General features: G+C 37.4%; 1 protein-coding gene across 4 annotated transcripts in view; it reads left to right on the plus strand.

Annotated features, from left to right (window-relative positions):
* The window catches only part of LTK (leukocyte receptor tyrosine kinase), a 95,493-nt gene that overhangs the window by 22,026 nt on the left and 55,788 nt on the right, over positions 1 to 17,679 (plus strand). For 2 of the 4 annotated variants that reach the window (XM_074543019.1, XM_026794276.2), the window contains exon 2: positions 17,487 to 17,600. The exons of 1 other annotated variant lie outside the window; for it this stretch is intronic. In XM_074543019.1, the coding sequence (XP_074399120.1) occupies positions 17,487 to 17,600 (114 nt within the window). Of the gene's footprint in view, positions 1 to 17,289; positions 17,373 to 17,486; positions 17,601 to 17,679 lie in introns of all 4 variants that reach the window. One more of the 4 variants, XM_074543022.1, reaches the window with a different exon arrangement.

The following is a 17,679-nucleotide window of genomic DNA, read 5'->3' on the forward strand; positions in this document are numbered from 1 at the left end:
AATGATATAAAAAGAAATTCTGGTAGTACAACAGAGCTTTGATATGCCTGATGAAAGTACAAATTAAGCAAGGTTTTTAATTATTTTTCACAAAACCTGTGGTATTGGGGTAATTTAGAAATTAATGGAAAACATTGAGTGGAACATAGAGTACTAACTGCTGGATTAATGAGGATAGATTCATTAACATTGAGGACAGCAAAACAGAATTGTGACCAGACTGAGGAAAGAAAACGTTAGACTAAGTGATACGTGTTTGTTTAGGGTAGAAATCACTGAATACTCAAAGCCTGTGTTACAGATACTGTAACAGCATCTATGCTTCAGGAAGCAAACATAATGTTGCAAAAGTACTTGCTGAGAATAGAGACCAGGGGCTCTCTTAGAAGAGTGCTTGGAAACAGACAAGCTATTACAATGGAAAGGGTAATGTGAATTGAAAGTTTGGGGTTGATTAGGCTGATGTCTAGTTCCAGGAGCATCATGTAATGAGGACTGCCCCATCCTGTCCTTCTCAAGCCCTAGGCCTCTCCTTCCCAAAATAAATCTGTGTCTGAAAGACGGGAACAAGTTTAAATACAAGACTTGAAAAGAAGACTATTTCCAGCAGTACCCATTTCTGGAGAAAATGGCAGCATTAAGAAAACCAAATTATCTAATATATACATTTAAGAGAGTATTTTATGCAACTGGCCAAACTTCCAAGCATAAAAATGTACTGTGTATAATAGTATAAAATTACTGAATATTTAATAACAGTGTACATATGATTATATGAAAACATAATATACCATGCAATCAGAGATTTCAGATCTTAACTTCAGCATATAACTTACTACTGAGAAAAAGAAAGAAACTTCTAAATTTCACCAGTGTCAGTTCTGTTGATGTTACAAGTAAATATCAAGGTTAAGAATACGTAGCCAATTCAGGAAGCTACAATAAATTCCTTGTAGTGTTAATCCATGGCTGGTGTTAGTCTACTTGGAAGAAACAGGAAAGGTTTCCTTTTATTAGCTGTTACTCCGTTTTATTTTCTACTGAGTTGGAATAACTCCTATCCAAATGCATCTGGATAAACTTTAATTTACATAAATTAAATGACATACTGAAAAAGTTGAGAGCAAAATTTATCCTCTCTTAATTCAGATGAGGCTTTCTCTACTTCCCTCATTTTTTCAGGTGCAGTGATGGGGTAGTGGTTAAGAAGTGTGTGAATATGCATATGAGATTTTTGGAAGGTTGTTTTATTTATTTTCAGAGCTGCTAGTAGGCTGTATGAATTTAGGTAAGGAATGGAAAGCAATGGTTCAGCTGTGAGTTGTAGCTATGAACATTCTGGGATCCTTTTAAATCAAGTTCATGCTGTCTGTACTGTCCAACTCTTACTCCAAAGAAAGAAGAAAAGGAGCATCCTTGATACTGTTTTCTGTTCACCCTAGCTGAATAATGCTTTATTTTGACGATGACACTGTCAAAAGAGCCCACATTCATAGCACTGTGGACTCTCTTGACAGTGTCATTGGGGTTCTCTGTGGAGAGACAGGCCAAGCTTTGACAGGCAAGTGTTGAGGTACCATGGGTTTGTTTGGTTTAGGTGTGTTTTAAAACTCCAGCTAGTGTAGCCAAAAGCAGGCATCTTACAAGAGAATTAGATCACACTGACTATTTCGAGAGTGCAGAAGTCACTTAGCTGTCCCTGGATTTGATATAACAAGGCTCCTAAATCCCTTAGCAAGTGGGAGTCCATCAAAGTATTGATAATTTTTGTTTATTTTTATTCTTCAAAGAAAAATTATGCTTATTAGGCAGAGGGCTCCTTCTCATGATTGACCACTTGTATCAGCAGAAAAATATCTCCAGTTCACTTTTGTTGGCTGGGAGGTTAAGACACTTGTCCTTGGCTATACCAGTGAAACACTTCAGTCCTGAAACACTGAGAAACACTTCATCAACACAACACCTAGCCTGTCCAGAGAGAATTCAATTCTGTCACTAACCCACAGCTGGCAGACATGCAATGAACTGCTTTTTTAGAGAGACTGTTCTCTGCCCAATATATGTACAGGGGTCCTCTGGACAGACCAGGTGATTTGGACACTTCTCTGTCTATTGAAAAGAAATCCCATTTTATTTCTAGTTCTTTTTCATCACAAGCTGCTGTACTGTTTGCTGTAGTCATCTGCATCTAAGCTTTCAAGGCAAAGAAAAACCCTCCAAACCTAAGTGTCATTCTCCCTTTCTTTAACCTTGAAGAATAGAAACTTCCTTGTTCATTACTCTACAGAAATATGTGGAGTGTCAGGATGGTTGAAGTGGTAGGAAACAATGCTGTTAATAGTTCCCTGCATGTAAATGAGAACTGGATAGGACTTCTGGAAACACATAAGGAGGTGAAGAATTGTTATTCAGAGCTAGTACCGTGAGCTAATGGCCTGTTTCAATAATGACTTCCATTAAATGTTCAGGGTTTTGTATACAACATCAGAAGTAAGACCAGAGGAGTAAGTCTGTGTAACAACAATGTAATACAAGAAAAAAAATCTTGCTGCTCTCTGTTAAACTCTTTTGACAGTTAAATTTCATCCTGTAACGTTGTGTTCCACAGCAGTTGCACCATGACCACTATGCTAGAACAGAACCAAGGTGCAGCTTGGTTCAGATCAAAGAAAAACAGCCATCACTTTCAATCTCCTGGTGGAGGATTGATGAAAAGCAATTCTCCGTGTGTTAACTTTGTGATTTGATTTGATTAGCTGATGCGTTCATTCGGTGATTTCAGAATTTGATTATCTAAGACACCACCATTAACCTGTTTGATTTATTGATCCATATTCTTCGTGACATGGCTATATTTAGATTTTAATTTACAAAATTTAAACTAGTTTTGGCCTAGTAATATCTTTGTTCTTAATATTTTCTTGCTAATTTTTAGAGAGAAAATCTCTGCAGAGTGCATAGGTCTATGTTTTGTGTATTATTTGTTGTTTAAAACCCAGAAGCCTTCAGGGAAAAAATGTAATTTAGTTTTGGTGTTTGAAAGATATGGCTTTCTTTAAATTAAATTCTTTGTTCCCACATATTGCACAATATTTCAAGCAGCAGGGAAGCAATACCCTGTAAGTTGCAGTTTGCTCATTATAAAATCTGAAATTAACTAATTGCAGGTAATTATCCACAAACTGTCAGTCATTCATTTCAGTAAGTCTCTTAAATACGTCAGTTCATATGCAGAAATCCCAATCCTTTCTGTACTATGAACTGATTTAGGAGAAATATAATTAGCTAAAGAAAATAGCATCTAAAATCCCAGCATTTAGTTCCACTGAAATATCATAATGATGCTCAAAATGAATCATCAAATTCACTTATTTGGAGACCTGGTTGGAGGTCAAAAGCTTTTATATTTAACAGTCTTCTTTAGTGAAAGTCAATTAATCCTGAGATGGTTGTGAGTAAATGCAGTGTGCAAAGGAGCCAGAACAGAGAGAGAAAGCCACAAAAATGTCATCTGTGGGTGGGAATTGAGGCTGGATTTCAGTCGAGAGGTGAAAGGCTCCTGCAGATGAGGGCTGGCTCTGTAGGAAGTGAGAATATGTTCTATGTCTAGGAGGGCGCCTTGACTGTCTATTGCTCGGAAATATGAAGAATTGCAAAGTATAGCTGTGTCAGTAATGCTGAAGCAACCTTACAGCTTGATTTCTTCATGGCCCTGTTTGGTTTGGTGTTCATGCCAGACTACATGGACTTATGTAATTGTGCTGTAGGTGCCAAGGCAAGGAGTCCTCGAGTGTGTGACTTACTGACAGCAGATTTACTTGAGCAGCCAAGCCTGCTGCAAAAAAAAACCAGAGGACTACAGGACCCACTGCGTCCCTTGGGTTACTGAGTAAAAAGTGCCTCAGATCCAAGCAGTCCTGTCATGAGAATTTAGATGAGAAAGGACTACAAAACATCCAACCTATGCCAAGAGTGCTGGAAATGCAAAATAAAAAAAAAAAAAAAAAAAAAGGGGCAAGAGCTGGCTGAGACACTAAACTCAAATCTGAGGCAATGGAGCAGAGCAGAGCTGCCTGATGGGTTTTCTGACCCAGGCCAAGCGTCAGAGCCAAAGATTAAATCTGATTTCATTTTCATGTGCCAATTGCAGCATTCCACCTGAAAAAGATAGTTGCTTCATGAAATAGTAATTGGAATTGTCACAAAGACTGCTGTAGTATTGCAGCAGTGTCAAATTAGGTAATAGCACATGCTCTGATTATGGGAGTAAGAAAAAGTAATTATAATAGAATGAGTTCTTTTCACTAGCTTGATTTTTCTAGACATCTGAAAACAATTTTGGGAAGCTTAAGTAAGAGTATCCCACAAACTAAGATTCTTCCTGTTTAGAGGAATATGCTGAAATGAGATTTCTTTGCTTAATTTCTAAAATGCTGGTTTAAAACTTCTCAAGAAAATTTTTCTATATACCAGTCCTACCAGGAAGGAAACTAAGTACTAACTGTGCAGCATGCCTGCTGCCTTGGTTTTTAAGATAATAAAGAAATTAGGGTCATAATTCTTTGTTCCTCTGTAACTCAGTTATTAGACTGATTTCTAAAGAAAGAGCAGGCTTAGGATCTAATACCACTAGCAATATTTTCCATTAATGTCTCTGCTAATGGCATAACACAATGAGAAAAATGAGCTTTTGTTTTGCTGATCCCCATGCTCTGAGCTGTAAGTTCAATTGGATGTTCACTGATGAACATTGGCTGTTCTGCCTCTTTCCTTCCCAGGGTCAAATAGCCATATTACAGGAAATGGCAGAAGCAGCATGAGCAGAAGACCCTTTATTCAGTCTTGGTTTATATGTTGAATGCAAAAACCATCAAGACAGGTTAGAGAAAATTGATTACATGAATAAAATTAGCTTCTGCATAACTACATGTTTCCATTACTCTCTGTTTTGCAAAAAGCAGAAGTGATAGGATCTCAGTCACTAGTAGTGCAGACCCACACACAGGCATATTTACAGGTGTGCTCAGTGATACCTCTAAGTGAAGGCTGGGAAATGTGTGAGCAGCAAGTAACAGTACATACTCAGATACTGCCTTCTTGTATGGAAGCCCACCATAATTACAGTGTAATGTATTTTTCCCTCATCAGTGGGTTAAATAAAGAGTGGTGGGTAGTGCTTCTGAGACAAAGAATTCTGACGAAGTCTGTATGGCAAAAAGCAGATGCTGCTGTTCTAAAAAGGCAGAGGTGTTGTACTCCTTTACCTGGTTCCCAAGGTCTAGCAGCTACAGCCTTTGTCTGCCAGAAAATGAGATCCTGACGAGTGCCTGCTTGTGAATAAGAACATAGCTTTGCTACCATACCCCAGTTTTATTAAGTACACTTTGCCACTAACACTCCTGGTATGTTCTGTAATTTCCAGCAAGTATAGTATCTTCTGCTTGGCAAAGCAGGATGGCACAGCTTGTGACAGTTGGAGACTATTCACTTTGGGACTCCAGTGATATATTCTTAAAACAATGGGCATTACCTGAGTTCATTGCTCCAGGTTCTTAAAATCAAAGCAAAGGAACTCCAAACAAACACCACCACAACAACAAAACAACCCACAAAAACCAAGCAAACAAACAAACCCCAAAACCAAAAACCAAAACAAAAAAAACCCCAACTCCCCCCAAAACCCAAAAGAGAAACATTTTTTTTTAATATTTGAAGGCAATTCAGTTGTGCATGCCTCTTTTCTCACATGAGTTTGTTCTTCTTCTCTCTATACAATTTTATTTGCAGTGCTATTTCTTCATTGTTACTTATCTGAGAATGTGAGGTATGAGCTGGGAAGTTGGCTTCCTCTACATTAGATAGAGCCTGATTCTAATTATCTGTGTTATCTCTGTGGAGTGTATTATTGATCAGAGCTTCTGCCTATGCCTAGACTGTCAATAATCCATGGAAGAGCTGAGATTGGGACCCAGTTCTTCAGGTCTTAAGGGTTTCTCTTCCCATCCTGAATTTCATAACAGATGTTTCATACAGCTCTAAGAAACCACAGTCTCATATAGCTTAAAAAGAGGTGGCCAGCAGCCAACTTCCAAATAAACAACCTCTGCTCTTTCATTAAAAGAAAACATTATCATAATATTAAATTACATGTCAAATGGTGAAGGTATCTTTCCTTGTGTACAAGATGTTATGCTTTGAAGTCACAGAGCCCAGAGTGATTTTCATATGAGGGTGACCAAATAGGAAAGAGGGAAAAAATAAATAAAACAGTAACACTGGTTGCTTTTCACATTCCTTTTCTGGTTATAGAAACACATGTGTTTGGATAACAAGTTTCTTGTTACCCACATCATCTTCTTCCCCTGAACTTTAATGCCTGATATTCTTTATTTTTTTATCTAGGATGTGTTACCTTTCTGGTATGCTTCTCCTTATTGACAGAAAAAGGTAACTTTGCAGCTGTACCTTGGTGAAATATTTTGAAGTCAGGTCATCTGTCCAAAATGTAGTTGATGCTGTTAGGGGAAAGAGTAGGAAGCTTGCCAATGAATCTAGCTGAGATAAAGGAGAAATTTCATGAAAGAGCTGATGAAAGGCCAATTTTTATCCTGGTGCTAGGTAGCAAGCTTTTAGATGAAAGAGATGACTGGCAGCTAATCCTTCTTACTATTACTATTTTTCTTTCTTTTCAAACGATGCAAATGAAACTTCTCACTCATAACACACCAGTTCTTTGTAGAATACAGGAAAGTGACCTGGCAAAGCAGTGTGAGAATCTGCCTCATTCTTCATTTGCACCAATAACTTATTTGAACTTTGGTTTCACACAGTTTCTTGTTCCCTGACCCCTTCCAGCTCAGTTGGGGGCTATTTCTGGGGCTGACAAGTGTTTTTGTTGGCAGCTACTGATTAACAGTCTGGATCACCAAGTATCACAATGCATTTAGCATTCTAGATGCTACAAGAAAAATAAATCTGGTTGTCCTTGAGTTTATTTTCTCTTTGTTGATGCCAAATGATCTCTTAAAAATTCTGGACACCTGCTTTTAATCTGATTGTACAGTTGCTGCCCTTTAAAGTTTGCTATTGAACGGGGTCTTGAGAATTCTGATACTCACTTCTGCTGACAGGGGAACTGAGTGACATGCTTAGTGAAGTCTTGCTGTTCTGGTTTCCCAGCATATTAATATTTTAACTACCTCCCAGTTCATTTTTCTTCAGGGATAAAGACATGAAGTAGCAACTGCATTCTCCTTTCTTTTGTGAGTTTGAATTGGTAAGTCATGAATGATACATTGCAATAACTATCATGTCAAAGTAGTTGTTATTTGTTCAACTAACTTTGGTACATTTGAAATTATTGCTCAAATTAATTAACTAAAATGAGACTGTAGATATAACTACAGTAATCAAAATGCAGTTTACAGTGTTTTGCTCTCTTAATAATGTGGAACTTCACTACAGAAAACAAACTAATCAGACTAGCTCAGTAATAATAGGTACCATTTCTTAACAGATCTCTATTCGAATCAGACCAAACACAGCCAATAATGTCATGGTTCTAGCATGTCTCTCATTCTACACCCCATGGTCTGTACACACTGCTGACTCCTGTGGATGGTTTTTTCCTCAAAGGTATTTGTGTTACTGTTATGCTAAGAGTTTTGAGCCTCATTCTTACACTTTGATACTCAGAACAGTACTTTAAATCACACATCGTGTTTCTGATACCAGACTACATTTTAGTACTCTCAGGAGGATTGTAGCTGTGAGCTTTTCCTGTTGCAAGATTTTCTGCCTTCTTTACAGAAGTTCATGTACCAGCACAACATCAGGTGTAATCATTTAAGTATCCTTAGAGAATTGATAGTTTAACAGCATTTTCCACAGGCTCCTAGGAAAAAAATCAAGTATCTGGCAGCTCTGCATCTCCTCCCCATTTATTAACTACTCTGCCCAAGTTGAGTGTGGATTTTTTGTTTTAAAGTTGCTTTTGGGGAGGGAAGGGGTTTCTTGGGTTTGATTAATTTATTTGTTTAATGTTGAATTGCAATACCTATGAGTTATGCTTTTGCTAGGTTTATTTAGATCTGTCATAATCAGTTGTTCCTCCTTGGATTGAGATGAACATCATCTCTGGGGCAGTCTCTGGAGTGATTAAATAAAGATGAGTAGAAGCAAATAATTAGCAGGCTCTTTCAGTCTTTGGTCTTTCTATAGGGGTGGTATAACTCTTTGTTCTTCTTCCCTCTTTGTTTATGCTCTTCAGCAGCAAGTGTATTTTATTAAGTCTTAATGAAAGCAGGAGATGATGCTGTTTCTGATACAAAATGGATGGATTTATATGCTACATACAAATTAGTTTCTGATTCTTCAGTAATCTCCAAACAGATTCATCAGAAATTGAATGTTGGAGAAAAGCTTGTAGGTTTTATTGACCAAAAGACTTGGAGAAGGAAATTAGTGTTGGCTGTGCTAGTTGGTTCATTGTCCAGGTGAACCAGGAGAGCTGATAGGACAACAGCAACCAAGCCTTTGCTTCACACTTTTCCTTTTTTTTACTAAAAAGCACCTTCCCCAAGACTTTGATCCCATCATCTGTGTCATTGCACACAGTGGCTCAGAGCATTAATAGCAGGATGAGAATGAGGACCCTTCCTCTTGAGTAGTGCCTGCTCAACAATGCTGTACCTTGACAGCCTCTGTTCCTGTCTGGGAAGAGTTACCAGACAAAGGAATGTACCAAAAAAAAAATCTTTTAATGATATATGGGCATCCTTTTAGCTGTCCTGCACTGCTGTGCAAGGGTTAAGTACTCAAAAGGGAATCCTTAGATGATGAAGAGCTGTTGACAGTCATCATTGTGTCAAAAGTAGATGAAGGAAAGAGAAGCGCAGGAAATGTGCCTTTATGCTCAGAATAGCCTCCGTGAGCAAAGCAGCCCCTGAGGGATTCTTACAGCAGTGCTTGCATTTCGAGCATTCCTGAGGTTCTTACTAGTAAAACAAGGATGGAAAGGGACATAAAGTAACCTCGAAGATCAATGGAGCTCAAGGACAGATTAAAGTCACTTTTGTCCTCTCCACTTATGTTGTGTGAAATCAAGTAATTGAAAATAATTTTATTTTTACTAAACTTAATTCTGCAGGATCAATTTCATATTCATTGTAATAATTTAGTCAAGGCCTGGATCTGAAAATCATATTTCTTTCACTTTCTTGCTGGCAGACAATTCCTCTTTTTCTGTGAAATGTTGCAGTGCTGTTATGTGGAAGCTGAAGTGGGGAGACAGAGCTCCTGTACACACACTACAAAGTGCGGAGGCATCCTGAAGCTGGAAGCTGAGCATGTCCTGAAGGACAGATCTCTAGCAATTTCTCTCTCACCTATTTTTGCTGGTTGCTCTGGGCAACTTGAAGAATTTTTTTTTGCATCTTAGCATAGAAGGTTGTTAAAAACTAGATCTTCTCTTTCATGGGAAACTGATTTTAGAAATATTTTTTCATTCTAATGATGATGAAGACTCATAATCTTAACATTTTTCACAAAACAAATTGTTCCAAATTGATGCATTGACTTTATTGAAGATAGTCATTCAGTATGGCAGTCTGTTTTGAGAACATTATTTTCCTTTAGCTAGATATATTTTACTGTATTAATGTTAACTCTAAACTCAGAGCATATTACAGAGTGAAGATGACATGTTTCAACCTTAACAAAATGATGTAATATTTTCCACTTGATTATTTGGAAGATAGTAGTATTTCCTATTAAGCAATGGAACTGGCATTTCCATACAAAAACATACCATGAGAAAATGGTCACTCAGCATTTTGCTATCATCAGCAGAGAGTGAGGCTTCAGGTAACATTTTGAGGGATCCCATCCATTCTGCTTTTGTCTCTGCATCCACAGGTTTCATATCTTCCTTCACCTTCTGTTGTGCCTGTCACCCCTGCATGCGTGAATTCACACATACCTCCTTTTAAGCTGCAATTGAAAAACCCTATAATTGCTGTTCTAAAGGAATAAACCAATTATATTTCTTTCTCTACATTTATGTGCAAGAGCACATCAGTTTGTAAGTGCTGTTTCCTTGGAAGGCAAAACATATTTCAGTTGTGTATTCTTGGTTATTTGTAGCTGCTTGAAGTGCTTCATTAGGAATTGGACACATTCCCCTACATTTTATTCATTTCAGAGTAACACATAATGTAAGTCAGTCATCTAAGTTGCATTCTCTCTGGGAGGATGGGTCTTTGGCAATTTGCTGTAAAACAGGTGTCTTAGGGTGCAATTTCTTATCTCTTTTCTCAAATGACAAAGCCAGATTGAAAGGCTTGAGTCCTTCCACTCTCCCCATCTTGTCATCCTTCTGATTTTGGCAACAGCCAGAGTGGCCTGATGTGAACAAGACTGAAAATATTGAAAGTTAATCTAAAACATTTAACCAATGAGAAAGGAAAATTTTCCTTAATAATGGATAGTATTTTTATTGCAGAAAAATGAAAAAGTATTTTGAGGTTTGGAAAGGAAAGAAAAGTTCTTGAAGAATCAAAGAATTTTATGATTTTGGTCCATTCAACACTTTTGATTTTTTTCTTTTTATTTTTCTTCTTTTTCCCATTTCTGTTTTTGGTCAGTTTGCAAGAACCCAAGAAGATCCATATCCCTTTCAGGGAAAGCACAGTTATGCATCTCTTAAATGATTTTTTTTCTCCATTAATATGAGTGGAGGAGGAAGGGAGGAAAAAGTGCCTTTGTGCTGTTGTGCAGCACATGACTGACTCTGGGCAGCCTAAAAAGAGGTGAGACACAGTGCAAAACCCACCCTTTATTACCTGTAGAGGTAATGAGTAGTGAACAGTTAGTGTAATAAAAATAGATTTTTGAGTATTGAGCAGCTTAGCTATAAAAAGAGAAATCTTTCCAAGTTAATGTGGCAACATGTGCACACATAAGTATGTGCATGTGTACAACACACAACCAGCAGGAAGAAGTAGATGCCGTATTTTTGGATTCCAAGAAGTGGTTTTGGCATCCTATTTCTCAATAGTAATTAAAATAGCAATTCAGATCTATTTCAGGAAGTGTAGATATACACTGAAAACTGAGTAAGAAATCATAATTAGCAAGTTGCTATTCAAAGACAATATGCCAAGTTAGGGAAGTATCGAGAGGACGACCCAGGAATTTCCTATTCAATAGGTGAGGTTTGTGAGAAAAATACAGATGGCATGGGCAAAATTTTTTCTGGGTGAGTTCTGTCTATTGGCTGTAGCACAGGGGTGGAAACCTGCAATGTACTGTACTTAGTGCCAGCACTTCACAAGTCTTTGCTTTTGAAGGGAGACACAGTGATTTTGTTGGAAACAAGTATTTGATGCATGGAGGGATGAGGATGCACTCTACAAAGTGTTGGGGAGAATAAAGAGTGGTTGCACAAAATGATTCAGGAAACACCACTATCCAGGGAAGGAACTGGCCACTGAGTGTCCGAATAAAGAAAGCGAGGAAATGTGAGACAAAGCAGCATTTTGTGTATCCAGGGGCAGCCAGGAAGCAGCTTGCTGTGAGCAGCAGGAGAGGGGACTGGAGGAATTTCATACAGCCCTAAGTGTCTAGTCATTCAGTATGTCATGGAAACTGCAGATGATCTTTGGCAATCCACATGAAAATTATTACAGGGACTTACTGGTTGTGAGAATCCCTTTGGATAGATCCACTTACCACCCCTCATGGAAGATTCTAGTCAGCAGGTGGGCAAGGAGGTGGTGTTCTGTCTCTTGGGATTGCAGCATCTGAGAAAGTTCTCTAGAGAAAATATCTACCAAGGCAGCTACCAAGTATAGTCCATAGCATAAGTGACTTGGTTTAGTTTTGCAGAATATAACTAACTTTTAGGAATTTTGTAATGTGCCAAAGAAGGATGGACAATGTATGTTCTTAGATACTATTCATGTTCTGCTTATAAAGCAGGAAGAAAGTTAAAAACAGACCAAACAAATAAAGGTCTTGTTCTAGTATTGTTCTAGTCAGATAAGTTGTATAAGACTCGGGTCAATGAAATGCACGTCTATATTCTCCAGTGAGAAGAGATTGTGCAGTTTGACTGGCCTCCAGCTCACTGGAGAGGAAGCAAACTTCCAGATTTGTTAGGACAGACTTTTTCAAATGGTTAAATTAACAGCCAAGGGAAATGATAGAAAAGGAAAAAAAAAACCACTTAGCAGAGAGGCAAGATATTGAGAATAAAATTAAACAAGGCCCTAAGGACTAAAAGAGGAGTTCTCCAACTGCCTGTGATCATCGTGATGAGGCTGGCTAATAAGCAAGTAGCAGTGAGATGCAATTAATAACTTCTAAAACTACAGTGATGATAAACTGGAATTTCTCAGGCTAGAAGGAGGAATTCCTGTAATTCAAAGGACTGAAGTAAATTTGGAACAGCGTTGTATGTAAAATGACATTGCCTCTCTCCCCAGCCATTGAACAAAATTATCTTGAAGGTCAATTAATACCTAAAATAAATGTCAATGGGATTGCTGATGATTGCTATACACTGTTAAACCCAACTAAAGATCTGGATAAGATAATGACTAGCCTGTTGTGTATAATGTGGGAGGGAAAAAAGTATTTTTTTTCCTTGTGTGTGTATGTGCATGTGAAGCCGTCAACAAAAGTGGCATATTGGTGGTTTCATTCTGCTAGCGTGGGAGCAGACTTGCAGACATTGAATAGATGACACCATCAGAATGAATTCCCCTGTCACTTGTTAGGATAATACCTTCCATCCATTCTAAGCAGATAAAGAATTGAGGTAAGAATTGAGTTCAGAACCAAACTCAGATGTTCAACAAGTGGAAGTGGTTGTGGCTTGAGAACACCTTTCTTGGAAAGAGAATAAAAATCTTAAGTGGTCTGACATGTACCTCAGATGAGGTATTCAAATAAAGGGACTTCTGTGCCTAAATAACATCTGAAAGTGGTATATCTTGATAGTTCCAGAAGAGCTAAATCTCTCAGAATTCAAAACAGTGCCAAAGGAAAGTGCTCAGTTGAAAGAAAGTTCATGGACAGAAAGATTCAGATAATAATTTAGTTGCTTGTTTAAACAGCTAGAAAGCTACAAGCCTATAGCTGACAGAGGAGGCTCTGCTGTTATAAAAAATCAGGAAAATACTACATTGCTTGCACTAAAAGGAAGTTGAAAAGTTGAAAGTTTAGCTATAGATTAAAAAAAAAGCAAAAGAAATTAAGAAGAAAGCAGGAAGTCTAAGGAAATTTTCCAAGTACATTAGTAGCAAAAATATTTTATCAATTATGTGAATCTGTCATAAATGTGTGTGGTAGGTTTGTCAATAATAGAGACAAAAAGAAAAATTATTCAGTAAACATTAGTATTCTAGGAAAAAATAAAACAAGTGATTTTTCACTGTCACATAGAAATTGTGCACTGGCTTTCTGAACAATGAAAAAATATTGTGAAAAAAACTGTTATTAAAATCCCTGCTTTGTGAAACAACTGGTTGAGATGGCTTGTGTTCAAGAATTTTGAAAGAACTAGTTAAGGAACTTTGAAACACTTCCATGTGTTGATATTTACTACAAGTGTGTCAGGACACTGAGGAAATCCTGCAGAACTGGAAGAAAACTAATGCTGCATTAGTGCTTTAAAAGGATAAATGGAATAAGCTGGATGACAATACTTAATTGCATCTGCTCTACTCCTGCAAAGTAGGACTGCTTGGTAATATGAAGATTGCTGCCTTAACATCAGTCTGAGTAAAAATACCATAATATTATAGGTAGGATCAAAAAGCTAGAAGAGGGTTTATAAATACTTGTCAATCTAAAGGGCTTATTTGAAGAGCCATCTTGTTGAAGCATCAGTTTGTCAAACACATTTACCAGTGTGACAAAAGTCCTGTAGGACGTTGTACCTTCAGTCACATTCTTAAATTAATAATTCCACATATGTACTTAAGTGAGTGTCTGGTGCAAATGGCTGTGTCATGTTTTTGGTTTAAAACACAAGTATCAACCAGAATTATTGTCAATTAACTCTACCTATAAGTTTCCTCTAAATATAAGTTCTGGGTTATGTTCTATTTAGGAGTTTAAGAATAAGTCAGAAGACAACATTAAAACTGTATTTCTGATCTGCTGATAACTTACAGATTAAGGCAGGAAAAAAAAGTCAGTGTTCAATGGAACTCACCCATGGAATTAGATATCTCAAAGAGAACTACAGTGGAGGTTGGGAATACATGTCGTAGAAGGAAATGCATCACAGGACACTTGATGTCATGGTAGACAATCAGCTACAATAATTTATTTTGGCTAAAATGTCATATGAGAATGGTGCATGGATTAACAGAGAGATCTCAGGAGAGAGAGAATGGCGATTCTGCATAGCACGACATTAGTGTGCACTGATATCTGCCTTTCTGCCTTTTTCCCTGAAAAACTGGAGAGGCCTCTAGAAAATTTTGGAGTAGCACCTTGTAAGCCTTGGGAAAATTGTATTTGGTTGTGTTGCTCCCTTTTGACCATTACCTGCAATCTGTCTAGACAGAATACAACAAGAGTGATGAAGTAAGCAAGGGACTTGGGGTAGAACCAACTAATGAGCAAAGAATAAGAGAGATTATTAGCAAGCAGTAGGAGATCCCAGTGATATTTTCAAAGAGCAAGGTCAATAATTTAAGGCTGTAAATGCTCATGAACAAGAGAGACTATTTATAGTGAGCTGAAAGTGGAAGTTTTAGGATCAATAAAAAATGCTTGAATAGGTAGCAAACAAATAGTCTACTTCAGGCTTAGTGTGACATTCTGACAGAGATAATTTTCTGTATATTAATCTCAGAGAAACAGTGAGAAACATTAAGTGGCTATTTTGACATTAGATGGAGAATACAACTAGAAAGTGCTCTAAAGGAAATTCCTGTTTTGTCAGAAAGATGCCTTGGCTTATCTAGAACTGATTTCCCATCAGGAGTTCTGTAAGTATTTTCTGTAATTTTCTGCTCTTCTGCAAGGTAACAGCAGGATGCAAGGATAAAAATCACCCCTGCAGGTATCTCATTGCTTTTTTTTTAGTAAGATAGTGAAAGAAATGGAATTATCTTCTCAGTGCTGTAGGTTTCTTATTTTACTGAAAAAGAGATGGATTTGTGCTGTGCTGTTAAAAGATCCCATCTTTTCCCGTGGCAGTTGAATATGTTACACTCTTTCTTCCTGATCTCTTTATGTTCCTTAATTACAGACTTAGCTTAAAGTCATTAATCTCCTTCCTCTCCATCTTGTATTTCTTCTCACTTAAACAATTGACTTTTGCTGATCAAGGTAGAGAAATCATCGAGGTGAAAAGTAATAGTCATTATTATTTTTTTCAGGCTGAAATTTATGTAATACAAAAATTACATGCAAATATGTGTGAAAGGACATGATGCGGGATGATCAGAAGCATCTTAGTGACTATACATGCTAGATATTTTAATTCAATCAAAGAAGTTGAAAAAATGAGAAAGAAAAATAATTGGGAGATAAAGTAAAGCTGGACTAGAGGCTGCTAAGCTGCTACTGTGAGTGTTCTTTTGCTCAGCCATAGCCAGAAATTCTTTGCTCTGATGAAATGAATTAATGGGGACCTATTTCTGTGGGTGCATTGTCTATCACTGAGTCTAGGGTCCTCTGTCCAAGTACACTTTGTCAGTGAATTTGGCTGTAATGACTGCCCTTCCTTCCTTTCAGATGTCCAGTTAGGTAAGTGACATCTTCCCAGGACAGGTAAATATGGTTGTTACACTCATTAGAATGAACTCTTGCAGTGTTTTGCCAAATTGATTAGGGTGTTGCCATTGTTTTGTATCTTATTTGTCTCAACTATCACCAATGGCAATGGAGGTATTTTCCACACTGAGGGAGTAAATTCATGTTTCAAGTAGCTTAGGGCTCTTTTGCTGGTAATATGCCACAGGATCTTGTGCATGTTAATGAAAAACAAGAAGAACATCCCAAAGGTGTTTCTAGGGGAGGGGAGTGGGGGTGTGACTGCATCAAATATTTTGTGTAAGTTTTAGTTGTATCAGGAAAAATGTCTCTAGCAGAACTTCTGCTATGACTGTACTATGTTTGTGGGTCCCATGATACTCAGGCTATTTCCAAAGTATACAAGCAGCTTGGAGTGTGCGAGGAGACGAGTAGGTGGAACAGACTTCACATAAAACCCTGAAGGAAGTAAATACTGAAGCAATAGCAGTGCTGAGTGAAGACTGGGAGATGGAAAACTGAGCAATATCTCAAAAGACACAGAACAGAAGTTGGGAGGAGCAGACTTCAGTTGACAAAGCCCTTTACATGGCAGAATTTCTTTTTATATAACGAAATAGATTTGTTTGCAATATATGATTGGTTTTTAGCATGGATTTCTCATAAGGCTGGCTAAACTTTGGCCACATAATTCCCATTCTTTTTGAGGATTTCATCCTGTTATTGAAGATACCTTGCTTATTAGAGCAGTGCCTGTGTCATATATGTAGTGCAAAACCAACTTTTCCTATTTTAATGTCCCTAAATATTTGGAAACAGGAAAAAAATATAGTGTTTGACAATTGATCTGTGGAGACTCCAAATCTGTCACCAGTAGAGCATGTGTCTGCTGCAGCATAATGCTGTTCTGTTCTAAAATTGCTCTTCCTTGGAACCCCTTGAATTACTACTGTCTTTAGTAACATAGTAAAAGATGGAAGGATTCAGCATTTTCATGCTATGAAACATTTCACAGCATTTTACTCACTGTATGATGCATTGTAATATATACTAAAATTAAAATTGTAACAGCAATTCAAAATTGGAGCGGATATTGCTGAAAACTTATATGCAATAGTAAGTGAACATATGAACATATGGTCAAGTTTGAGGGGTTTTTCTTTTTATAGATATTGATGCAAGTATTCATAGTATTATTGTTCAAATTATCTCTGCTGAAAATATCTTAAATGTTATAAATGACAAGTCTGTACATTCCTGTGTCCACTGCAATTCTTGTGAATAAGATTCCTGTCCCCTCTGACATGATTTGACATTTTTATATTGCTGAATTTATAACCCAAATGGCCAAGGTTTGAAAACAATTAATTTTGCTTTCTGCCTGTGAACACCTTTTGGCAACAAATATGTTTGTTTTTACCAACTTGTTTATGACTTCTAGAAAAGACCAGAGATAATCTTAGATACAAACTACTGCATGCTTAGCTCAGGACTTGTGTATTTTCACATGCACAGGTTAAATAAATAAAAGAGCTGCTGTTGGTATGAATTATTCTGGAGACATCAGGATGGTACTGCCCCAATGCACTGCAGTGAAGGTGAGAGTGATGTAGCAGGGCTTTGTTATATATATGCACATGCTTTATAATATGGGAGCAGAGTTTTGTAAAGCAACATCAAACACGTCCCTTCCTCTTTTTATTTTGTTGTAGCTGTTGTTTTCTGCTCTGGATCACATGAAGAAAACTCTTCTTCACCGAATCCAACTCAGAAGCTCTCCCTGATAAAAAATAGGATGGTTTCATTGCATCAGCCTTCTACACCAGGTACCACACTTCCTCTTCCTTACATCCTCCTAATTTCTCCTTCAGAATCTAGGTTTAAGATAGGTGCTGGCAGTCCCAA

Source organism: Zonotrichia albicollis, chromosome 6 (assembly GCF_047830755.1).
Source record: "Zonotrichia albicollis isolate bZonAlb1 chromosome 6, bZonAlb1.hap1, whole genome shotgun sequence".
NCBI classification, from domain to species: domain Eukaryota; kingdom Metazoa; phylum Chordata; class Aves; order Passeriformes; family Passerellidae; genus Zonotrichia; species Zonotrichia albicollis.